The sequence below is a fragment of the Xenopus laevis genome, chromosome 6S (genome assembly GCF_017654675.1).
Source record: "Xenopus laevis strain J_2021 chromosome 6S, Xenopus_laevis_v10.1, whole genome shotgun sequence".
NCBI lineage: Eukaryota > Metazoa > Chordata > Amphibia > Anura > Pipidae > Xenopus > Xenopus laevis.
The window spans coordinates 60,896,375-60,923,093 of record NC_054382.1 but is presented as its reverse complement, the minus strand read 5'-3'; the positions used below and the strand labels follow the sequence as shown (position 1 = coordinate 60,923,093).

Below are 26,719 nucleotides of genomic sequence, written 5' to 3'. Positions count from 1 at the left end.
AAGAACCAGGACATTCGTTCAGGGTGTCCCATATTCACCAAGGGTTATATTGCCGGCTGTAAAGCACTATTTTCATTAGGCGGCCTAAGTACTCCCCCTAGTTTATTATATCTAATATTGGATATCACATTTTTCAGTAGACCCCTGAAATTTATATTTAGAATATTTTACGTTGTTATATTACAGAATGTGGGATATATAACGGGGTAAAATGTAACGTTTGTGAAGATTTTTAGAAATTTCATAAAAACCACTACATTTAGCATAGCTTTGCAGTTTGGTTGTTCACAATAGAGAGCCAAATTTACATATTTTCATCAGAATGTGTTTTTATTGAAAATATGAAGTTTTCTAGGGTTGCTTTATTTATTTGCCACTTTTTCCACACATAAATCAGGCAGTATTTTTTGTGGTAGTATAAATATATGCCATGAAATATGTATGCACTAATTAATTATAGGGTTCTCTATGCCAGATACTTTGGTAATTGGCAATAACTACTGGCATTCATATTTAGGATGTGTTTTCTTGGTACCTTATGATATGTGGGAGATAAGGTGCTGGATAGTGGAAGTTCAGATGCGATTTCATCGAAACACAAGAAGTTTGGAAATGCTTTGCGACTCAGAAGTTTGAATACATTGCCCAAATGTGCACTTTCCAAAAATATATGGTTTTGGGGGAGTCAACTTATTTTTTGTGTTTTTACCCCACAAAAAATGCAGCAAATGAGTTGATTTTTCAGTAGCTGAAGTGACATCTGGGACTATTTGTATGCACTAACTTCATTTTGGCATTTCTAGATACTTTGAGAATCCTATGCACAATGGGCACAGTTTGGTGGACCCCTGGCAATCATATTTAGGATGTGTTTTCTTGGTACCTAATGATACAGTATGTGGGAGATAAGATGCTGAAAAGTGGAAGCTTTGATGTAATTTTCATGTATTTCATCAAAACTGCTAATTTTGGGAAAGCCACAATGGGCATCAAACTGTTCAGTAGACCCCTGGCATTCATATTTACATGTTTTTTCTTGATACCTAATGCTATCTGGGAGATACACACTTGCCAATTGACAGTTTTGTGGTGATGTTTCAGAATGTTTTTGTTTGATGTTTGGTAATTAGGTTAGTATTAGAAAGACATGGTTACCCATTTTGGATGCGACAAAATGTGCACTTTAAAAAAAACATGGTTTCCTGAGGTAAACTCACTGTTCCAGAATTTTTTGGCTTTGAAATCTAAGTATGCCATATTCTGTTGTAGCATTTGATAATTTTGTAATTGATGGCTCAGAGTTTTTGATCTATAGAAGTCAGAAATCTCCATATAACTTTAGGGGTTTTTGATCACCTTCACCTGCCACCCCCTTGGAGTACCCCACTTAGGACCTAGGGAACAAGGACTACAAAACACGGAATGTGATACAAGATACTTGTTTGTTTATTGCTTGGTGCAGCTGGGTTATATACCCTTGTATGCCTCTCTGGGCTATGTGCAGAAAGACACAGAGGGACAGAAAAACAGGATATCTTACAGACAGGAATAGCACAAGTGTCACATCTGCAGTTACATATGTATTTCTGCCATGCATGCCAGTCATTTAGTTGTTACAGAGTATGTCAGATAATATGCACTGGGCATAACCATGTAGCCTGAAGGGTCGTTTGCCTTGCAACAAGCAGTTTCTAGCACTTATCTATGCATCCTATTGATTATTGATTTAAGCATATCCCTTCAATCAATTATTTTATCCTGAAGGGATAACTCACATGAGAAGGAGAGACTGGTAGGGAGGATGTAGGGATTGGGAAGGAGTGGAGCCAGAATATATGGCTCTGGTACAAATGTATGAAAGTATTTTTACCAAACAGTACCTAGTTATATTAACTATGCTGTAACCATAAGGATGAGAGTGGTATTGTATTGGAGAAGGGTGAAATTACCCTTTGGCATGTTAACTATATCCTCTATGGTGTTAGAGAGTCTGAAATGTAAGCCATGCTACAAGCTGTAAAACTAGAGTGTGTGCATATCCACCAATCAGTAATTTTAGGTGTGTATGCTTCCATAACATGTATTTAACTAGAGTACTTTTAGGCTCAAACAATTGAAAAGTCCCTTTTTGACCACGGGCACAAGAGCTGTTGGTGAGACCGATGTCATCAGTACCAGTGGCTAATCACTGGAGGGTGTCTGGAATATAGAAGCAATGCACAACGACCACAATTTTTTTGCATGATGTTTGGTAATTAGGTTAGTAGTAGAAAGACATGGTTACCCATTTTGGATGCAACACAATGTGCAATTTTAAAAATGACATGTTTTCCTGAGGTAAACCCACTGTTTCAGAATTTGCCAATAGAGTATGCCATATTCTGTTGTAGCATTTGAAAATTGACTGCTCAGAGTTTTTGATCTATAGAAGTCAGAAATCTCCATAAAACTTTGCATATATGCACGTTTGAGAGCATGATGCTTTCCAAATTTGTTGAATTTGTGCATGAAATAATTTATTTTATGTTAGATCATGAAAAATTTGATTTTTTAATGTTTTTAGTATTTAGATCTCTAAATCTTTTTCCAGAGGTTGTGAGAGTACAAAATGTTCAAAAACATCTTCGTGCAAATGAAATGTGACATTCTGCTAGCACTTAAAGGAACAGTAATGCCAAAAAGTGAAAGAGCTTTGAAGTAATGGAAATATAATGTAGTGTTGCCCTGCACTGGTAAAACTGGTGTCTTTGCATCAGAAACTACTACAGTTTATATAAACAAGCTACTGCTTAACACAGTAGATAGTTAAGTTCTGAAGATTCCCATTGTATACGACAGAGCTTCTCATGTTATCTGCTGGGTATCCTGGGCCTTTTCTCCTTTTTCAGTTTTGAATGGCTGCCCCATGGCTACACAGCAGCTTTTTTATATAAACTACAGTAGAGTTTCTATAGTAAACACACCAGTTTTATCAGTGCAGGCCAACAGTACATTATATTTTTATTACCTTATAACCTTTTGATTTTTGGTGTTACTGTTAAGGGTTAAATCTATCCATGCATTTGTATGTGTATGTTCTTCACATATTCTTCAGATATGGAGCAAAAAGTATCCTTTTACTTTTCTGTAAATAACACAGGAGATCCCACTTTCAGTACTGCTGGATATGATGAACATGATGAGTTTAGAAGATACATGCCGAATGTTGCCTAAAGAAACAAAAAGGAGGGAAATACATCAAAAATATTCAAAGAAAAAGCTTATATGCAATGTACATATATACAGAGGAGGAATTAGGTACATAGTATGTGTGTTTAGGAGATATATATTGACTGTAAACATTAAATTAAGTGTCACAAACATTCATTTCCTTGACAATTTTTGACTCTTTTTATTTAATAACATTGATGCTGCACTAATTTTGTTTTCTGTGCTAGTCTGATTTCAAATCAATAAAATTCATAAAGCCAAAAGAACAGTAGTTATATAGTAATTTGGTCCAGTGCCGCCCTAGGTACCGGACTTCAAAGTGCGGAACATGCACAAAACAAAAGTAACGTAATGTGCATGTACAGAAGTGAAGCAACAAGCCCACAAGGTACCCCCCCCTTCTACCCCCAAACCTGCTTTTTTTCCCTGCGGAAACTTTTTTTTTTTTTTTTTTACAGTATAGGCATTTGAGGGCAGTGCCCCTACAGCTGCCGCCCTAGGCACAGGCCCAGGCTCTTGATTGCCTATATTGTAAATACGCCCCTGTCCTGTTGAGCAAGATTAAAAGTAAAAAAAAAATTTTTATTCTGTGGATCACAATTAAAGCCTGTGGTAAAGTCCTGCAACTCAGTAACAATTTTTCACACAAGGAAAAAATGCTAGAAAAGAATGATAAACATAGGTACATTTCACACCTATCACAGCCAAAATCAAACACATATTAACAATCTGACCAGCACATTTAATCAAACTACATAGTGTATACAGTTTTTTGAAAAACCCAGCAATTTTTAAAAAAATCCCTTACTTTGTCAAACGGGTTCTTTCACTGAGGGAGTCCATACTGTGACATTAACATGCAAACAAGTTAACGAGTGTGCTCAAATTGTAGAACTGCCCTGAGTATTCTACCCAGAATGCCTAGCTTAAGTAAACTCCTCCACTAGAAGTATCACAAGATTTTACTCTCTTGTCCCATGCTGGTGATGTTATTATGCAAATGAAGGTCGCACACTAACTTCCAGCAGGTGGCAGCACTACTGAACAGCAGCTAACACAGACGTTTGCTTGATTTGAAAATAGCTTAGAAGGGTTGCTAGGTAACCAAGGAATTTCAACTGAGCATGTGCGAGATTTTAGAGCTACAATTGGCTGGGAAGATATAGGTAGGAGGAGGCAGTGAAATCCAAGATGCCTGCCTCAGCTAGAACTGCAGTGGAGATTCTGCAGAAAGTATAGTGAGCTGGTGATTTACATGATACAAACAATTCTAAATGTTTTAAAAATCAGAACCTTCACATAGTGTCTTTACTTTGGTGCCCCTTTAACAACTGTAAGCTTTTTTGAGAAAAATAAATAGAAGTTTATTCAGACCTGATCCTTATGTCAATTCAATAATAAATAAGACTATAACATGATTATATTTCGAAATATGTTTTTTCAACTTGAATAGCTATTTATTAAAGAAAAAAGCTATATATTTGCTTCAAAAAAAAAAAAAACAGAGCAAGTAAAAACTGCTGGGTTTCTAGAAGTCAATAGGAACTCAAGCAACTTTGTTTATTTTTTCCCCCCAGTTTATTGCTCTTGAGTGAAACAAAATGTGAATGTGACTATTCTGTAATTTTTCTTTTATTTGCTATTACTATACAGACTTAAGATATGGTGATCCAAATTACAGTAGGATCTTACCTGGAAACCCCCAGATCTCAAACATTCTGGATAATGTATCCTATACCTGGCTTTGTTCGTTAGTGCTCAAGAATAAAAAAAGGAATGTGTCAGTTTGCCAGATTGTGTCTTTGCTACACTCTGTTCACCTGCATTTTTAATAAGGCACAAAGTGCAGAGAATAGTGCTGGTATGAACAGGGGTGGCAGCCCTCTGTAACTTCCATGAGGACAGCTACTTGCCCCCCCCCCTCTGTATTTATTGGGGAATCATAGGTCCTTGCATCAAGCCCTGTCTCAAGAGGCACTGGGGGTCATTTATCAACACTGGGCAAATTTGCCCATGGGCAGTATCCCATGGCAACCAATCAAATTGCTGCATTCATTGTTCTACTTGCAGCTGGCTTTAAAAAGCTATTCACTGATTGGTTGCTATGGGTAACTGCCCATGGGCAAATTTGCCCAGTGTTGATAAACAAACACCACTGACAGTGGGGCAGGGTACAATTAAAAAAAAAAAAAAAAAAGATCCCTTTAGAGGTGTTATATATATATTTGTTATATTTGAGCCCTTAAAGAACACCCTAACTTAATGTCATGGTTTCTGCATTGTGTATGTTTGTTTTTGGCTTATTTTGTTATTCTTGCATTGATCCTATTTCAACCAAATGAGAATACAGAGAAAACAGCACTATAGAATATGATAGGGTTTGACAAACCAATACTAATAGGAAATGCCTCCCTTGACTGCCCCACTTTTTTTTTTTAAGGTGATACTATTTTCAAAATATTATTCTACATAGTTCTGTTTTTATAAGTAATTGTAACTTGAAGATCCTAAATCTGACTGTTTTGCCAGCCTGACTGTCCCTTCTCAACATGTCAGAGTTTCTAATGCTAACGGACTACTGCTGCACAAATATGGCAGCCTCCTCACAGAGGGACATGGGGTGGGGGTAAAAAAGGTAATGTAAAAGCATCAGGCAAATACTTTTATGGCAAAATTATAAATAACATTCAAAGATAATGTTATTATAAATATAAAAAAAAGGTTATTTTCTGGTGCCAGTGTCTCTTTAAGATGAATATAAGAATTATAGGAAATCTTTGGTGTTTCTGAATAATTTGCTTTCTTCATACCAAAGGTTGAATACATTAAGTATTGTTTTGATTCCTTGTGTATTACGCGCATTACTTGCAGTTGCTAGGTATTTTTATAAGCTCAACAACATGCAATCCAGTCATTTTAATTTACATTAAAAAATGACTATATATTATACTGACCTTCCCCTCTCTGCTTGTCGACAATGTTTGAAACACGTCTTTCTTTTTCTCTCCAGTATGCTGGTCAATACAAATTATTTGACATCTATTACACTTGCCTGAAACCTAGAAGGAGGAATATATTTTTAGATTTGGATTCATTTTCATGCATTTACAGAATGTATTATTTTAATTTGATTCTAATGAGGTTCTTAAATGAATCTACTGAATATACGCCTGGCAGCCTAAAATTGTTTCCCCTACCACAGGTGCAGGCTCCAATTGGGGGAAACAAAAAAAAAAAAAAAGAGGGAGGGGCCGGACAGTGCAAGCCACCATGTTGTGTAGCGCATATGCGCATGATGATTAATGATACTGTTTCCCCCAACCGGAGTGCGGGCTAATTGGTGGGGGAAGCTATTTTAGGGCGGTAGATGCCCTTTAAATATGCTTATGGTGAAATAGACTTAAAGACACAAATTAATACAGTTAAGAGTATTTGGGTAGAATCTGGAGGTGCAGTAACAGTAACGACTCTTACCAAGCAAGACAATGGTGTAAGCATGCCTGATATACAGTATGTTATTCACCTTACAAGCAGAGGAAAAAGCATATAGCACCACATCTTACTCGTGTAGGTCCAGTTGAGTTTAGCTGTTTATGGAGAGCTGCTTTTAACAGTGAGTAGTGTACTGTAATGATCCTGGCCCAGATTTAAGGGAACTATCACTAAGCACAGTGGGTTGAAATAGAACAACCATCCTCTCTTTGTATGTGGATTCCTAGGTAGTAGGCTACATCATTGTTTCAAAGTGCTTGTTGAAAGATCTATTTAGCTTTGTAATTCCCTTAAATTCTTTGTGAACAATTATGAAATCATCGACATAGAGTAGTAGATACAGTAAATCCACTCCTCATGTGCGTATTTGCAATAAAGACATGGAACAGCTTTACTTATAGTGAAGCCTTCAAAGACTTTAGCTGATTCATACTAGCTTTCCAGGTGATGCAGTTTGTCTCTAAATGGCCTGGCTTTGTGCAAACTAAACACCACATGTTTCACACTGCACATTACAATTTTTAGTTTGATCCTTAGTTTTTAGTGCAGTTTCTGTATGGGACAGATTTATCAAAATGTGAAAGAGCACACGACAGAAAAACTCACTCACTTTCTATTCATCCCTAAGGGATTTTTAGAATCATATTTATCGATGAAGTTCACCATTTGATAAATATGCTTTTGAAAATCCCATAGGAATGAATAGAAAGTGAGTGAATTTTATTGCGGTGAGTTATAATCTAACACTTTCATAAATCTGCCCTATAATCTGTAGCAGATTTGTCATTTGTACTTTTTGTTTTATGCCTGTATTCATCCACAACATACTCATCCATAAGATAATCATCTGGTCGTGACAAGAGCTGTGACAAGTGTTTCATAACTTTCTGGGAGACTACTGAGCAGCAATGCTGCAACATGTTGCTCTTTTATTTCTTCTCCTATACTTTTTTTATGTATTCCACCATTTTAAGGTGTATTTTATATAATCCTGCATATGCTGGCCTTTCATCAATTTAATGTATAACTTTCTAATTTGGTACAATATATTAGGGAGCTTTGTCTAGTTCCTCCGTCATTTATTTTTCTGTTTCACATTTGCATATATGCACAATCAACATCTATGCTGAAAGAAAGTGCTTTGAACCTTCTGATCTTTATCTAGCCATTTATCTGTGTGAGTTTGATCTGTCCTTCTGAATACTCTTCCATGTACCTTCTTCAGCAGCATCTTTATTTTAAATGTTCAAGACTGGTAGTTCTGGTTAGTCAGATTAGCTACTCAAAACTTCTGCTGTTAGCAGCTATCACTTCTGCTTTTCTGACATTTTCCTGTTGCTGACTGTCTCTGCTGGGTGCTTGAGCTGTGCTTCACTATTTGCTAGGTCTGTCAGTGGGCTGTACCTGGCAGCTGTCAGGACAATCAAGATGATGCTGCAAGCATGGCTGATACTTTATTTGCCTTATAACAACCAGAGGAAAAAGGTATGGAATCACACCCTGGAGTCTCTTCCCAGAATACACAGGTTTTAAGAATACTTTATGAACACACAAAAACATGTATACTAACACCTACTGGCAGGACAAAATAACATTATAACAGTATATAAGTGAAAAGTTGTTTGTTGCTGACATTGTATACTGTACATACTAGCAAAAACCCAAACCAAACTTAAGAACAAAAAAAGTATAATTAACAATATAATCTTCTCTATTTGACTATATATTTTGGGGTGGGTATATCAATCAAATGAAGGTTTGCACATGATCTTAAAATAAACCTACAAGTATGGGATCACTTATCTAGAAACTGTTTGCTCAGAAAGCTATGATTTATGGGAAGGACATTTCCCCAAACACTCCATTTTAAGCAAGCAATTCTAATTTTAAAAAAAAAATCCCTTTTCTCTGTAATAATAAAACCGTACCTTGTGATTGATGAAAACTAACCTGCACGATTACATATTGTTGGCAAAACAATCATATTGGGTTTATTCCCAACTTATGGGAAGACCCTAGATCTCAAGCATTCCAGATCCTAGTTGGTATTGGACTATAATAGTTTTTATGTATTTGTGCCAATGTCACGGATGTGTGGATTGGGCTCAGGTTATTAAATACAGCAGGCTTTCCTGGTCAAATTTGATGTGGGTGGGCACACTAGTAGGGATATTTAATATATTGTAATAGACAGATAAATAAGGACAATGTTAAGGTCACCTCCAGCCTATTGATGGCAATGTTAGGCAATCCAGAAACAGCAAGGATGATGCTATGTGTATAAGGAATGTATAAGGAATGCTGGAAAAGAGGAAGCCAAGGCAACATGGCAAGCAGAGAAAAGGCACAGTTCTGGCAGCAGCCGGTTGACGGAGATTGCCTGTGACGTAAAGTTCATAAAGTGCAGGAAAGGCTACACCAACTGCAGGTTCCACTAAGTGTGCCAGTAAGTGTCAGTCAGGGAAGGATTTCACTTTCCTTGCAATTTAGGCCCTTCAGGTTCCTGTTCCCATTTGCCTTCACTGTAGTAGCTGTTGCAGATCTAGGGCCCAGTTAGGGACTCATGGAATTTTCACTTAAAGGGATGGTTCACCTTTAAATTAACATTTAGTGTGTTACAGGGTGGACAATTCTAAGCAACTTTTCAAATGGTCTTCATTATTTATTTTCTAATTATTTGCCTTTATCTTATGACTCTTTCCAGCTTTCAAATGGGGGGGGGGGGGGTCACTGACCCCATCTGAAAAACAAAAGCTCCGTAAAGCTACAATTATATTGTTATTGCTACTTTTTATTACTTACTTACTTTTTATAACCTTCTATGCAGGCCCTCTCCTATTTGTATTCCAGTCCATTATTCAAAGCAATGCATGGTTGCTAGGGTAATTTGGACCCTAGTAACTAGATTGTTGAAATTGCAAATTGGAGAGCTGCTGAACAAAAAGCTAAAAAAAAACTCAAACACCACAAATAATATGAAAAATGGCCCCTATAGGGCCAGCCACACAGGCTTAGCTAGTAGCCCAGTTTTACCCAAAAGGAGAGCCACGACAACAGATTGGATACTGCACTTCCTGGGAATACCACTTGATATCCAATAAATGATTATAAATTCTGTATACTGGAATTCATGGATGCAACACCAGGAATTACAGATAAGTGCACACCAATGTAAAGTGTACACAAAAAACAGGCCTGAATTCTGTTATATGTGTACCATGAGGGTTAATGAATGGTTAATAACTGTATTACTTTGTTCTTTACTGACATTCTTTCTATTTGCTGTTGTGATATACATGTTTAAGTAAAACAGAGAGTTCTGCATTCACTCTCATTACAAATACAGCAAGTGTACAGCAAACACATATTTATTTATAGAGGGACACACCTTCCAGTAATGTTGTTCACAGTGGCTTATTGGCATATTTTACAGTATGTTACATGTTTGTTATTTCCTGTACCAAGATATGTCACTTTCTTACCAAGATATGTCACTTTTAGATTACAGCATCTACTATATACTGAATTAAACTGATTGTCCAGCCTCTGATGATATGTATATTTCTTACTACCTAGTCTATTATTTACACAGAACAGGACAGGCACAAATATTGTGGAAACTGGGCTTTTATATTTAATTAATATTGCCTATCAATCAGTATCTTATCATTATTCTGGCTGCAACAAGGAAAGTACTATTTTTTTCAAAAACCTTTCAAACTTTTTATACAGCTTTGTAAAGAGAAAAACAATACCTGCTGAGATATAACAGCTAAGTTTAGAGCTTTGGCTATTAAAAATATGTGTTGTCTAAGCTAACAGGTATCTTTAAACATCTGCTCTACAGTATCTATTAATTGGCATTTTTTGCTTAATAAGCAGGTTTAAACAGTGTCGGACTGGCCCACCAGGATACCAGGAAAACTCCCGGTTGGCCAACGTGTCAGTGGGCCCTTGTGCTGCTAAATATTTGGCCGATTTCATGGCCATTTCCTATTTCTATGAGAACAGAGGCTAAATAGATGGAATAATAGATTATAGTATGTAAAAAAAACAGAATAGGCAAATAGAGGTTGAGTGAGAAGAGGGAGAATACGTTTTGGTGGGCCCCTGGTGTCCCAGTCCGACACTGGGTTTAAAACCAATGACAACAAAACTTGTCATTTATGAGAAAATTCAGACTGGTTGTAGGATTAATGTTCCCTGAAGTGAGAAAAGGCAAAGACATAAACATTTTCAAATGTGTTATTATAGATAAATGTTCTGTATATTACCGAATAGACAAATATTTCTGTTAAAGGGCCAATAACATATACTTTTTTTTTTTTTTTTTAAAAAGTTACTATTCAAAGAAAAAAAAAAAAACACAAACATAAAATTGCAAAGCCTTAAATATCTTACAGAAACTCCACTTCCGGTCCTCTTCAGAAAAGGCTACAGGGCGACCATCCATCCTGCAACGCTCGATTTCTTCTCCCTGGCTATTCACAGACTGCGTTCGGCTTCTTCTCCTCCTTGCTGCATTCGGTGCCCAGCAGATTATGGATGAAGAAAGAAGACACCCTGGCAGTGGTGGTGCGCTTGGCTTCCGTGGGTTTGCTGTGTCCCCTGTGTTGCACGAGCGGCTCGCTGTTGGGCAGGAACATGTTTGCTCAGGGGGTGGCCATACGCAAATACACTGAAGACACAAGGGAAATCACTTGTTTGAAAGAAATGAACGTGATCTTCCCTGAAGTCCCCGTGGGTTTGTACATGTCCCGTGGGTTTGTACATGTCCCGCAACCTAGAAGGCTCGTTGTGTTTTTGGCGCAAGAGGAGCAGCTCTGCCTCCAGGACCTTGTTGTGCTGCTCCAGTTTGTGCACTCGCTCGATAAAGTTGGAGTCTCCCCCGTGATCACTTGTTTTAGATACATGGAGCCGCTGCTGGGGAAGCTGCGCACAATGCTGCCAGGAACGGCAGATCCGCCAGGGGAGAGCAAAGCATGTGTCACGGGGCTGCTGCTTGTGCTCTATAGACAGCTCGGCAATGTACAGCAGCCTCCCCCCGGGACCCGCCTCTGCCCAGGGAAGCCCCACACTCACTGACACCCCCGGGTCTTCCATCCAGAATCTGCTGGGCACCGAATCCAACAAGGAGGAGAAGAAGCAGCATGCTGTCTGTGAATAGCCAGGGAGAAGAAATCGAGCGTTGCAGGATGGATGGTCGCCTTGTTGCCTTTTCTGAAGAGGACTGGGAGTGGAGTTTCTGTAAGTTATTTCTTAATAAAGGCTTTGCTATTTTAAAGTTTCATTTGTGTTGGTGTTTTTTTATCGTTGAATAGTAACGAATTTTTATTAAAAAAATGTTGTTATTACTGGCCCTTTAATTTGGAAAAGTGATGATAGAATCTGTCCCACTTTACTGAAAAATTGCAGGAAAATATGTGAAACAGGAAAAATTCAAGAAGCATGTTTAAGTCATTAGAATGTTTTCCTGGTTATTTTTTTCCATGCAAAATACATTGAAGTCAAGGGGCCTTTTTGGTGATATGGGGCACTTATTTAGTGCAAAATAAATTAGGATCAATTGGTGTTTTGCCAGCATGTTTTTTTACGGCTTAATTTTGCTGCAGTTTCAAGAAAACATTCAGAGATGATGAAATGCAGAATTTTGCAGTGACTTCAGTCCTGAAGAAAAATTTAGCTCATCCCTATTTGGAAAGCAATCCATTGGAACATACTGTACATAGAACAATGCAAGCTGCTTTAATAATTCAATTCAACACCTTCTTGCTTTAAATTAAATGAGTGCAGTGGCTCAGATGATTGCTTATAATGTTTAGCCTTATAAATGACAACATAAATACAAACTGATAATGTATTTTCCTTCAACCCTGCATTTAAAGAGACAAGTGCACCTTTATATACATTTTAGTATTTTGCATTAGTCTTGTTTCTGTCTAGCAAGTTTTGTACCTGAAAATGCACCCCTCCAATGAAAACCTCTGTCCATTTTTCTTCTTCAAAGGGTTGATGCCCATTGATGACTATGTTAGCTCGGAAACGCTGGGTCAGCTGATCAATCTCAATATCACTTATAGAAAGCAAACATGATATTAAAAGAACAATTAAGCTATAAGTATGCCATGTTATACATTTTAATTGCAATGTTTACTTTCAAGTATCCATTGTTAAAACCATTATTATTGAACTTTTTGTTGTTTTTTGTGATAGTTCTACGTCTGCTCCAATGGTTTCTAACCCAGGGAAATACAAATAATTTCTTCATGGTATTTGCTTTGGTCCTACCCCTCAGAAGCCATGTTCCAATACCTAATTACAGATGAGCACTAACATGATTGAAAAATGCAACAAGTGTAACAATACCTGGTGGTCCAGTGGTGAAAAGGCAGAACACCTGCCGCATCATGTCTGTCTTCCGTGTGCCTTCAAGTCTTTTACAGACAGGCATGCTCGATGGCGTAACTGCGTTGCAACGTCATTGCGTGCAGCGTGAAGATTTAAATATTTAAATGCTCAGGTTCTGAATGCAAGTTGCCCAACGTAGGTTCTGTTTAGTAGTTTCTGGGTGCAATTATTATTATTGATATCTGTGTTTGACCTTCTGCCTGTTCTGACTCATGTGACATGATGTTTTTCTGCCTGTCCAGATCTCATGCCTGTTTTTAACTACGTTTTCGGATCCTGATTTGTACTGTATTGCTTTCTGTTTGACCGTGCCTCTCCCTTGACTATGTATTGCTTGATTCCCAGCCATCTGATTTACAATGTAGTTCCCTTGCCTGAGAAACTGAGCCTTGGTTCCTGCTCCTGCTTCTGTGCTACTTGGGAATCCATTGCCAGTAACCATGAGTTCTGCTCCAGTGGAGCCTAAAATAATTTTCCCAGACAAATCTAATGGGGACAGGGGTAAATTGTTTGTCTTTCAAGAGGTATGAAAGGAATATTTACGTTTTTTACCCTGCTCCTTCCCCACTGAGCAAGAGAAGGTAAAATTTGCAATGACCTTCCTCCAAGGAAACCGTCAGATTTGGGCATATAGTCTGTCTTCTGCTTACCCAGCCTGCTACTCGTTAGAGGACCATACAGCCTCTGCTGAATCGGCCATCTGTAACCTTAAGCAGCACCAATGATCTATGTATTGTGGGGCTAAGGGTCACTCCTGCAGCACCTGTCCAAGAAAGCTGGGAAACTACAAGGCCTAAGCAAGTTCAGAGAGGCTTGTTTTGGGTGATGCAGACGTTTCTCCCCAATGATCTAATTCCAGAATAACAATTCCTATTTCTTGTATTTGGGTAAGAGGTTGAGGTTCCAGATTTTTCGTACTCGGAATTCCGATTTTTCCCTTGGTTCCTCCAGTTAAAGTTTCAGCCATTGATAGTAGCCCCTTAGGCTGTGGGATTGTGTCTTCCAAATCTTATTTTGTTTTAATGACTATTGGGTCCACCCACGCTGAACAGATCTCCCCGGTAGTTTTAGTTCTGCCATGGTTATAGTCCCATAATCCTGTGATTGATTGGGTCCCTATGCAAAATTATTCAGTGGGGGTGGGTTGCAGAGTGTCCATTAGTGGGGTTCCCCATATGTTAGCTAAAACCACTCTTGAGGGTTTACCGGCTAGTTATTCCATGTTTGCTGATGTGTTTTTCAAGAAGGCATCCAAAACCCTTCCTCCTCATAGACACTATAATCGTGCCATTGATTTGATCCCTGGGTCCAACGCTTCTAAGGGTAGAACTTATCCTCTTCCTGAGACTCAGGCCACGGAAAAATATATTAAAGAGAATTTGGATAGAGTATTTATTAGGCCCTCAAATTCTTCCGCTGGTGAGGGTTTTTTTTTGTTAATAAAAAGGATGATGGTCTTTAGCCATGTATTAAAGGATAACTATACCTCCCAACCAATGAAGGTCTCTATAAAAAAATATTGCATAAAACCGCTTATATGTAAAACCCTTCATGTAAATAAACCATTTTCATAATAATATGCTTTTCTAGTAGTATGTGCCATTGGGTAATCATAAATAAAAAATTGCTATTTTTAAAAATAAGGGCAGCCCCCTGGGATCATACGATTCACTGTGCACACAAACATACCAACAAACCATACTTGTTAGTTCACATGAGCCAATTAACAGACCGAGTTCTGACTTTTGCTTCAACACTTCTTCCTGTTACAGTTAGAGTTGTAGTATTTCTGGTCAGGTGATCTCTGAGGCAGCACATAGACCATCACGAAATGGTGGTTCAAGGCAAGAAATGCCATCCCTTTTTTGGTAGGGGTAGATGCTTCAGAGCTTGTAGCTGGGGTGGTTTGGTCACAAAGACATCTGGTTTCCGTCAAAGTTCATCCTTGTGCCTTTTGCTCTAGGAAAATTTCTCCTTCCGAAGTTAATTATGATATTGATAACTGGGAGTTATTAGCTATGAAGCGGGCTTTTGAAGAATGGAGACACCTAGAGGGGGCTAAACATGTTGTTACAGTATTTACTGACCATAACAATCTCCTTGGATCGTTTTAGTAAAATTAGTCATTTTGTTCCCCTCCCTCCCTTCTGCTAAATTGCTTGCTGAACTTTTTGTGGATAATATATTTAAAATTCATGGGGCTCCACTAAACTTAGACTCCGACAGATGGGTCCAATTCGTCTCCAGGTTTTGGTGGGAATTTTGCGCACTTATAGGCATCGATTTATCCTCTTCTTCTGCCTACCACCCACAGACAAATGGCCAGACGGAAAGGACTTCTCAATCTTCTGAACAATACCTCAGATTTTACATTTCCTGTAATCAGTTCTCATGGACAAACTTCTTTCCATGGTCTGAATTTGCTCACAATAATGCTACTCATACTTCTACTGGGGAGTCTCCTCTCTATACTGGTTACACCCAAGGGGTTTTTCTTTTTCTGACCATGGTTCTGAGGTTCCTGCTGCTAATTCTTTGGTTGAACCCCTGCATTGTTCACACCTCTTAAATCCTTGATAGTTGTTCACACTTCAGACTCAGAATGTGAGTGTATGCATTGTTAATCTGTTCACACCTCACTATTCTTCCTGCCCAATGTTACTTGGAAGAACTGTTCTAACCATGTTGCTGCTATTAGAAATAGTACTGAAGTTTAAAGGGGATGTGAAGGCAAAAATTAAAATACCGTTTCGTTTCCCACTTCATTTTACTTGCTCTGACTGCTGAGGAAAGGAAACTTCAGATGGTCCCTAACTGCTCTGTAGGGAAACAATCATACTTTCAAACAGAAGGGGGAACCCCCCACCTTACTTCCCAGAACTCAAGCAACTTTGTTTGTTTCCCTGTAGAGCAGGCTTGCACTGTAGCTAAAAAAAGTGTTAGAGGAGTTTTTTTTTATTTTTTAGGGGTACAAATTGAACCATAATATATAGGCAAAGACAACTTTTAGATCAATATTGCAGTGAAATCTGTGTATATGAATGCTATTCACAAAGGTACTTGCATCTACACATGCTGATTAGTAAGTTGTGGTTAGTGCCAATGCACTTGTTCAACTCCTTAAGGCAGGGTTCCCCAAACTTTTTAACCTGTGAGCCACATTTAGATGTAAAAAGAGTTGGGGAGCAACACAAACATAAAAAATGTTTCTGGCTGCTGCAAAATAAGTACTGTGATCAGCCATTTGGTAGCCCCTGTGTGGACGGGCAGCCTAGGGGAGGCTTTGTTTGGCAATGCACCTGCTTTTTATGTAACCAAAACTTGCCTCCAAGCTAGGAATTAAAAAAAAAAAAAAACACTTGCTTTGAGGCCAATGGGAGCAAAATCATGTAACATGTTCACAGGTTGGGGATTACTGCCTTAAGGGAACACACCCTTAGCAGCTTATGCAACACTGCATTGTGGCTATAAAATGGCAATTCCCATCCAATAATGCCCTGTGCATCCACATTTTGCACTTTCAAAAATGGGTCCAGTACAAATTGTGTTATTTTTATAGTTTTTGCAGTAATAAATAAAAATCACTGCAAATAAATGCACTAGTGACTTTCTCAACAATCAAAATCTTTTTTTTTTTGCGATTGAATTTTTTTTCTGTAATTTATCAAATCAAAATTGTTTAACAATTACCTTGAGACCAAAGGTGCTATAGATTCCATGTTATAATTTTGCATGTATAGTTCTAAGTTCTTATGAAGAATATTACTTTGATTTGTCCATCCTTACCTTGACTCCATTTGCTGTCTAAGGAATAAAATGCTTGCTCTATTTACTAGAAGATACTGAGCTTCATTGACTAAAGAAAGGGTCGATGGAGGGACACCGGACAAACCTGAAAGTAGAAAATAATATAATATAAGGTGTTGCATTGCAAATAAATATCTACTATTAGGCATCCTTCCTGACTCCAAGATGGCAATCAGACCAGCCTGACTCCTCTATTGTATACACTTTTATATACACTAAATAACTTTTTGGGGGTTGTCTTAGCCTCAGCCACAATGCGCTCCTCATTTCCAATCTTAGCCTCCTCCTCTCCACTTACATTAGGGGGTCTATAGCATACTCCTATAATTAATTTGCTGGACTCTCTACATTTAGTGATAAGCTCCACCCATAAGGCTTCTGCTCCCTCATTTTCTAACATCACTTCCTTTTTATTAGCTTTTAAACCCTGCCTAACAGACAAACATACCCCTCCCCCTTTTCTATTGCCTCTGTCTCTCAGAAACAAAGTGTAGCCACTGATATTAACTGCCCAGACATATGACTCATTCAGCCATGTTTCTGCTATCCCAATCACATAATATTTCCCCTCCAGCTCTCCCATTTTACCAGTCAGACTCCTTGCATTTGCAAACATACATTTAATGCTGGTACCATATTGCATATTTGGCATGAAGTCCTCCCTGTCCTTAACAGTACCCCCAACCATATCTCCACTTCTATTTTCCCTTCCTATGCCCACTACCTCATCTAGCCTCAATGACCCCATTCAAAAGTTGGAAAGTATCAGAAGAAGGTAATAAAGTAAAAAACGAACTAAAAACTAAAAATTAAGACCACTTGAAAAGTTGGTTAGAACTAGCCATTTTATAAGATACTAAAAGTTAACCCCTTTAAATTACCTCAGGGTATCTGAATTAGATTTTGTGCCGTGATGGGGAAATTTGGTGCAGTTCCACAGGTACAGTGAGCTGAAAACTATACACACATGCATTCATAGCTTCATACCAAAAGCAATGTTCTGGAAATAAAATTCAAAGTGCTGCTTTCCTCTTTAAAAATATAAATATTCATAAAAACCTCCTCTTTATCTGGAGTTTTCTTTTCTCTTCAATGATCTGTATTTGCCTTTTCTACATGGTTGGACTGGGCTGTGGGAAAAAAAACCTAGTGGGCCCTACTGACCCAGCTGCCTGCACAACTTCTGTGACCCCTCCCCATTTATTTTTCAGCTGCCACAAATGGGACGGATGTAAAAAGTATATGGTGCAGTGGGGCAGATGGGCATGGGAAGGATTCACAATGGAGTGGGCCCTGAGGTAGTGGCCCCAGTGGGCCCTGGACACTCCAGTCTGACACTGCTTTTCTATCTTGACTCTACCCAGAGAAATTTTTTAAATTTTTACACCTTCCTAACTATCAGAAAAAAAGATGTATTAATTATTTTCTCTATTCTAAGCAAAGAAGAACCAAAATACTGCTTTTCTTCTTCTGAATTATTTCTAGGCTTTAAGGCCTGTTGGAATAATTGACCAGCAGATGGTCATTATATAAATGTCAAAATGATTGTGAGACAATTTGCAATTGTTCCTAAAACTTAACCTTTACTCCATGTTACATTAAAATGTGTTGCTCATAAAGACACACTGCTCTATAAATAAAAAGCAGTGCAGGACTTTGTCACACAGTTAAAAACCCTGTTAAATTAATTGGTGATTACAGTGCACAACATAAAGAAATAACACAAACATTGAACAAGCATTGGCAGATGTTAGAACAGGATTCGGACTTAAAAAAAGTTATAGGTGTGAGACCCCCATATTACCTTCAGGAGAAGTCGTAATTTGAAGGACAGGTTAACACACAGCCATTACAGCAATGTTTCGAAACCCACATACAAATAAACTAAAGGGTTGTTTCAGATGTGGGAATTGTCAAGCCTGTCTTTGGGTAAATAAAGTATCTTCAATTAAAGGGAGATCTGATATCAATGATTATAAACCAAAACATTTCATGAACTGCAAAACTGTGGGTGTAATATACGTCATGCAATGCGTTTGTGAAAAAAATTATGTCGGAAAATTATGTAGGAAAGACCTAAAGAGAATTTAGAAGAATGATTCTGGAGCATGTCAGACACAAAAGGAACACTTCTGTAGCAGGCAACACTGAAGTTATTAAATTTAGTGCCGTGAACCATATCAGTTCAACAACTAGAAAAGTGGATATTGATAAAAAAAAATACTTCAATGTGAAGCCCAATGGATATACTGGTTGAAAAGCAAAGCCCCACACGGTTTAAATAAAGGCTTTATCTTCACACCATTCCTATAAAACAACTGATATATCATAAATACAAATATAAAAAAGTTCATATATTTAATATATTATACTTTATTTATTTCAGTTTTCAGAGTAAGTTGAATAGGCAGGTCACGAGAAAAATGGATGATTGTTATAATAACAAGGAATAATTGATTGATTCAGTATTTATTTTAGTATATTTATATAAATAAAAATCAGCATTAGTATCTAATATATTTACATAATGAATTTCTCTTTAGCACAATCTATTGCCGTACGCATTTAAACATAAACTTTAACTGGATATGAATTTTTCTGTATATAACTAATCAAGTCTTCTATAGATGAGTAAGCAAAAGAAGCGCAAATTCTACTCCACAATTGGATAAGCGCTATTTGTTCTACAACTCCGGGAATCGTAAGCAGTGAAGTGATGGCAAAGCTTCGCGCAGAACAGGTACTGATAAGTGCTATTGGTTCCACAGCTCCGATAAATTTAAGCAGTAAAGGGAGGGCAAAACATGGTACTGAAACATAACTATATGGCACTTCCGGAAAACTCTGGTGACACGCAAGTGGAATACCGGAAGCAACAGCACAATGAGAACCCGGAACCATAAGGCAATCTATCTGGTGTCCATTAAGTTTTAGGAACTTTGTTGCAACCATCATCTGAACTGTCAGCTAGTAGCAACATGAGGAAGTGTGTCTAGTATACATTTTACAATGCAATTTTGTAAATAATAGTTGGAATAGGCTTATCTGACCTGCGGATGGATGATTGGCTTAGTAAATTGTTTGCTCTTTTTGTTTGTATAAACAATTTGCAATTGTTTTTCATTTTGTATCATTTGTAGATTTTGCATTATTTATCTTTTTATTCAGCAGCTCTCCAAACTGCAAGTTCGTTAATCTGGTTGCTAGTGTCCAAATTACAATCATATTGATTTAATTTAACAACTGTAATATGAATAGGAGAGGGCCTGAATTGAAAGATGAGTAATGAAAAGTAGCAATAACAATACTGTACATTTGTAGCCGTACAGACCATTTGTTTTTTAGATGGGGTCAGTGACCCCCATTTGAAAGGTAGAAAGGTTCAGTAGAGGAAATATAATTTAAAAACATTAAAAATTAAATAACGAAGGCCAATTGAAAATTTGCCAAGCATTAGCTATTCTATAACATATTAAGTTAATTTAAAGATGAACCACCCATTTAACACTCCACTGATTCACTTAACTCATAACTCAGCTTTCAAATAGGCGTCGCTGACTCCATTCTAAAAAGCAAATGCTCTCTAAGGCTACAAATGTATTGGTATTGATATTCCAGATCTTTCTATTCAGCTCCATCCTCTATTCATATTCCAGTCTCTTATTCAAATCAGCAACCTGATTGCACCCTAGCAACCTGATTGCTTAAAATGCAAATTGAAGAGCTCCTGAATAAAAAAAGCTAAATAACTCAATAACCACAAATAATAAACAATGAAAACCAATTGCAACTTGTCTCAGAATATCAATCTCTATATCATACTAAAAGTTAACCACCCATTTAAAGTTTGCTTATATAATATGCAATGCATAGTTTTGTGCAGGCACAGTACTTTATTTCTCAGCAAAAACAAGGTACCTTTTCTGTTTGTGTTTGCAAATCGACTGAAATTTGATGATTGCCTGATCAAACGACATTTGCGATTAAGGAACCGAGACAGCCAATCTGCAATCTTCTCACCACAATCGTATGTCTGCACTCTAAAACACAAAAAGGAGAAATACCCTTACAATACAATATGATTATGTGTATTCTTGTTTAGAGAGATATCATACAAAAACAGGTCAAGATCACTGGGACCCTTTATAATTTAGGCACCCCAATTTACATATCAAATAGCCCTCAGATTATTAAATCCTATTCATTTAGGATCCTTAAGCATGTAGGCATTTCTCTCTCATTTGCATATTTACTGAGGAGCTAGATGAGACAACTGGGTACAAATTGTCAGTATGTTATAGATCAATAAGAGATCCATTTGTATGGCTCTTGGATTTCCAAGCATTTTGGCATGTCCTAAATATATTTAGTGACTGTGCTTCAAAAGCGGATTAGGCTCCTTGCAGCCCCGGGTGCAAGCCGTACCCCCTGCCAGGGCAAAGTATACATGTAGCAAATAAAGCAGCAGCACTCCGGTTTCTTTGAAAATTTGCAAAACTTTACTCAAATGCCATAGGCAACGTTTCGGGCTACACAGGCCCTTTGTCAAGCCCAAAGGGCCTGTGTAGCCCGAAACGTTGCCTATGGCATTTGAGTAGAGTTTTGCAAATTTTCAAAGATACCGGAGTGCTGCTGCTTTATTTGCTACAGATATATTTAGTGACAATACAAGTTCCTGTCTCTCGATTTTGTAATGCGCTGCCTGATTTGGCATGGACTCTGCCTGTCCTTTGACAATGCTCCTATTCTCCCTTCTTGTTGTATGCCCAGAAGTCTCTCCTTGGTCCTCTCACATTAAGACCTGTCGGCATCCGAGTAGCGGAGGGCTCCTCCCTAAGCGAAAGGCAGTTATTATAGGCAGAACAGGGAGCCATGACCAGGACCTTGGAGTTTGTTCTGGGTTTGGGATCCCTAACCTCACATTACGTTTGGCCAGAAAATGGAAGCTGCCAGAGCTGCTGCCTCTCCCGCTACGATCAGTGGCGTAACTAGATGTTACTGGGCCCCACAGCAAATTAATTTTAGGGCCCCAAACATATCCAGAGTTTGTCCTGTTTTACCAAAATGTATTGAAATTGTACATGAATTTGAGCCTCATGGGGCCCCCTATACCTCTGGGGCCCCCTGCAGCCGCAGGGTCTGCTTCCTCTGTAGTTACACCCCTGGCTATGACCGAAGTGATCCTGGCGATTCTCCTTCAGCGATTCGAGAGAACAGGAGTAGAGGCAAAACCAGATAGTCCAATGTCTCCAGGGATTATCAGCAATGCTGGATCAAGTTCAGCAGCAACCTATTGCTCCTGTGTCAGCTCCAGTCCAGGCAAGCAGACTGCTACCTTCTCCAGAGGGTAACCCCTTTGTGGAACCAAAGATTCCTTTTCCTGAAAGGTTCTCTGCTGTTCTCAGCAGATTCTTTGCCTTCCAGGAACGCTTTAAGCTCCACTTTGGCTTCTTACCACAATCCTTCCCTTTGGAGTAGTCAAGAGTAAATTTGTAATTTGTAATAACTTTGCTGCAGGGGATCCACAGCTTTGGGCTTTCAGCCTTTCCCCTGGCGATCCAGCCTGTCTCTCTTTAGACGCCTTTTTCAAGGCAATGTTCGTCATCTATGATGATTCCGACCACGCCGCCTCTGCTGACACAGCTATACATAACCTCAGGCAAGGCAAGCAGCGGGTAGAGGATTATTGTACCGAATTTCTCCGTTGGGCATTAGAGATGGGCTGGAATGAAACGACTTTAAAGAATCAGTTCAGGGTAGGCCTAGGAGGCATAGGGAGAGACATGCCAGGAAGAGTTGTCCAAGGTTGCTTCTTCTACTAGCTCCCCTAACTTGGCACCTAAACACCTTCTTCTTGCCCCTAGGCCCTCCAAGGAGCCCATGTGACTGGGTATTACATGTTTGTCTCCTGAGGAAAAGGGTAGTGGGCGGGCTAAGGTTATGCCTGTACTGTGGGGACAAAGGCCGGGAAACGGCAGAACCTAAGCAGCTCTGGGGAGTTTTGTTTGGGTTATGCCATTTCTACTCCCCAACAAATCTCGTCTTCTCAAGTCTTAATCCCGGTGAGGTGAACCTTTGCAATACAAAGAGATGGGTTCTGCCGTCGTCTTCTTCTCCTGTCTGTTCCACCTGAACATCCACTCACTGCTGAGACCAGAAGTGATGTCACACCTAACGAGTTTCGCTGAGGTCATCTTCTTCAGAGGTGGATTTCCTTTCCCTGCTAATTTCCTTATATTGCCTGCATTGCCATGGTTACACTTCACATTTCTTTTGCCATTCAGTGATCTGGTAACCCCTCCTCCATAAAGTCATCAGGATAAAAAGGCAGTTTAAACTACAAAAATACTAGATTTGCTAGTATTTTTAGAGTGCAAGTTTTTTGGATTTTTTGATTGAAAGTGGTGACTGCACTAATTATTAACAATATTGCATTAGGTTCTGTTATTTATTTTTTTCCCTCTCCTCCTAAGGGAAGAACTTATCACTTATCCCTTCCTGAGTCCCGAGCCATGGAGGAGTATATCAAGGAAAACCTGGAGAGGGAGTTTATTAAGACTTTCTCCTCTCTTAAGGCCTTGTCTCAATTATAGGGGTCTAAATAAGATTACGATTAAAAAATGTTTTTCAAGATGTTCTAGGACAGTATTTCGTAGTGTATCTGGATAACATTCTGATATATTCCTCTAATTTAACTAATCATTGTCTCCATGTTCAGGAGGTGTTATCAAGCTTGAGACAAAATCAGCTTTATACTAAGTTACAAAAGTGTGTATTAGAAGTTGCCTCCATACCTTTTCCTTTTTTGTCTCAAAAGGGTTTAAAAATGAAGCCAGCTAAGGTTCAGTCCATGCTTGACTGGGTGCAACCTCTATCTTTACATGCTGCTCAAAGGTTTGCCAATTATTATAGCCAATTTATTAAGAATTTCCCAACTGTAGTGGCTCCTATCACTGCCCTTACCTAAAAGGGGGCTGACCCTAGTATTTGGTCTGATGAAGCAATTAGGGCCTTTATTAAAAGAAGCATTTATTTTGGCCCCAGTGCTCCAGCATCCAGACTTTACCCTTCCTTTACTGGTAGAGATGGATGCTTCTGAAGTTCTGAAGGGCAGTTCTCAATGACACCCTGTTACCAATAAAATACATACTTGTGTTTTTTTCTAGGACGTTCTCTCCTGTAGAGATTAACTACGATATTAGTGACAGGGAATTGTTGGTAAGCCTGGGGGGTCCAGTGGCCAACTCTAGAGGGGGGGTAATGTGAAAATCCATGGTGGATTCGCCCGCGGGTTTGACACGGCACTGTGGATGACATCATCACACATAGGCAAAATTCCTAAGTGAAAGGTTGTTGTTATTGGCAGCACAGTGAGCCGGGACCTTGGGGTTTATTCTGGGTTTGGAATAACTAATGTCACACTCATAACCTGACTAAGTGGCAACATACAGCTGACAAGAAAAGTTTACTTTCCACTTATTTTTACAGGCTGATGGAAGCTCTGTGTGTAGCTCCATATTTTACACAGTGACCCCTATCAGAGTGTGTATGGGGAGGACAATAACCATTTCATCCTTTATTATGCATACTAATGTAAGCATGAAAGAATATGGTAAATTGTCTTCCTGTCAAGTCATTATGTTTGTTTTCATTTTTCATGAAGAAAAGCTAGGAAGGACTGTTTCATGCAGCTCATCAGAGACCTAGACTATGCTATGCAGGATAAAATTAAAGATGCACACTTATATAAGGATACAAAAGCATTCAACCCCATTAAGCCATATTATTGTAGTACATTTTTGACTCCTGAAATGGGTTTTTAGTTGTATTCTAAAAACCCATGACATTTAAGCTATATTTTCATATATAAATTCATACACCTACATAATTAGGTCAAAATAACCTTACGTGGAACTGATTACTCATTCCAAGTGAATGTACATGGGTGTTATATCAGGTACGGCAGTACAGACCATGATGTTTAAGTAGTTTTATATTGCTTTCGATTCAGGTACAGGTTTCCATGTTCAAGTATGTTCTGTATTTAATATTTTGGTTTTACTTACCTATCTCCACAGATTTTATTTTGGCATATGGGAGCATTTGCATTGTTGTCATCAATTAGAGGTATTTCTATTGGACCCATTCCTGATGATGCAATTGATATGAAATATGAAATATTTGACGCAAATGCTATCCACAGGTATTTCATCACACTTCAATTTACATGGGAGATTTGTAAAGTATATAAAACATATTACAAATATTACTATTCCACTCCACATGTTACTATTCCTTTCTTTAATTCTATTAGTCATTCTTTCCCTTATTTCTCTCTTTAAAATCACTGACAAAAAACTTTTTGCCATCCCTATAATTACCCATTGCTCAAAGTTCACAGATTAATACACTTCAATGTATTTTCTCTTAATTTCTATTTTCACGAAAATGGTAAATATTTATAATAATATTAGTATGAATCAGACTGTAATATATTGATGAAAAGTAATGATAAATGAAAGCAAGGGTTTCAACACAGAGAAAAAATGCCTTGCGAAAAAGTTGCTTTGGAGCAGGGCCAGGTTTTGTGTACAGAAAATGCATCTGCTGCAAATTCCCATTACATTGTGTTGTAATGTTTATGTATTAAATTTTCAGACTAAACATATTTAAACAATGTATGTTTTGCATCAGACAACTTATTATAATAAGATGGCCAAGCTATCTCTTCAAGCTGGTGGAGGATGTTATGAGTTGTAGTGTGGCAACAGCTCTTTGTTCATATGGGATGACCACATTCAGATGTTCTGAATTACCCTTGGCTGTAAAGGGACAAACCTTCTTATGAAATAGAATACTATGCACCTTTCTATTCAGCCTGAGTCTGTATTAATTTAGATAAATGTTATGACATTTATGTTCTGTATAATAAAATACCTAGTTACAGCATATAAAAAAACTAGTTACAGCATTTAAGAAAAACTAGCAGCGCACACTAAGGGGCCCATTTACTTAGCTTGAGTGAAGGAAAAGAGGAAAAAAAAACTTCGAATTTCGAATGTTTTTTTTGGCTACTTCGACCATCGAATGGGCTACTTCGACCTTCGACTACAACTTCGAATCGAACGATTCAAACTAAAAATTGTTAGACTATTCGACCATTCAATAGTCAAAGTACTGTCTCTTTAAACTTCGACCCCCTAGTTCGCCACCTAAAACCTACCAAAGTCAATGTTAGCCTATGGGGAAGGTCTTTGCTATCTTTTTTTGGTTGAAGAAAAATCGTTTGGTCGATGGATTAAAATCCATCGTTCGATTGAACGAATTGCGGTAAATCCTTCGACTTCGATATTCGAAGTCGAAGGATTTCAATTCGGCAGTCGAATATCGAGGGTTAATTAACCCTTGATATTCGACCTTAAGTAAATTTGCCCCTAAGGGTCATAAGGAATTATAATAGTGATATCAAAATGAAATTATGTCCTAAGTCACATTACTCTATATTCACCTTATATAAACCTAACTATAGTCTTTCCAGCAGGGGGCATCAAATCATAACTTAAAAGAAGGCTTTCCAGAATCTATAGTAAAGAAACAGAACAAAATCCCCTTTTGAAATATGTTTGTTTACACATTGCTCTTTGAGGACAAATAAAAATAAACCATCTAATGATAGCACAGCAGTTATAAAGGTTTTGCTGGTAAAATAGACTAACAATTGACTGCAGATGTAAAATTATACATTTTTTTCAGCTGAAAGTCTCACTGTTAAAATAATTGAATGTGTTTAAGTTTTTCCATC

The 26,719-nt window shown here is 38.1% G+C and overlaps 1 protein-coding gene across 1 annotated transcript in view; it reads right to left on the bottom strand.

Moving 5' to 3' along the window:
- Nucleotides 1-1,423: 1,423 nt before the first annotated feature.
- Nucleotides 1,424-26,719, bottom strand: part of LOC108720028 (molybdenum cofactor sulfurase) — a 189,410-nt gene continuing 164,114 nt past the window's right edge. The window contains exons 10-15 of the mRNA XM_018269391.2: nucleotides 24,984-25,065; nucleotides 20,836-20,957; nucleotides 16,897-17,002; nucleotides 12,658-12,775; nucleotides 6,165-6,269; nucleotides 1,424-3,209 (exon numbers count right to left, since the gene is read on the bottom strand). Of these exons, the coding sequence (XP_018124880.1) occupies nucleotides 3,117-3,209; nucleotides 6,165-6,269; nucleotides 12,658-12,775; nucleotides 16,897-17,002; nucleotides 20,836-20,957; nucleotides 24,984-25,065 (626 nt within the window). The 3' untranslated portion in view covers nucleotides 1,424-3,116. The remainder of the gene's footprint in view (nucleotides 3,210-6,164; nucleotides 6,270-12,657; nucleotides 12,776-16,896; nucleotides 17,003-20,835; nucleotides 20,958-24,983; nucleotides 25,066-26,719) is intronic.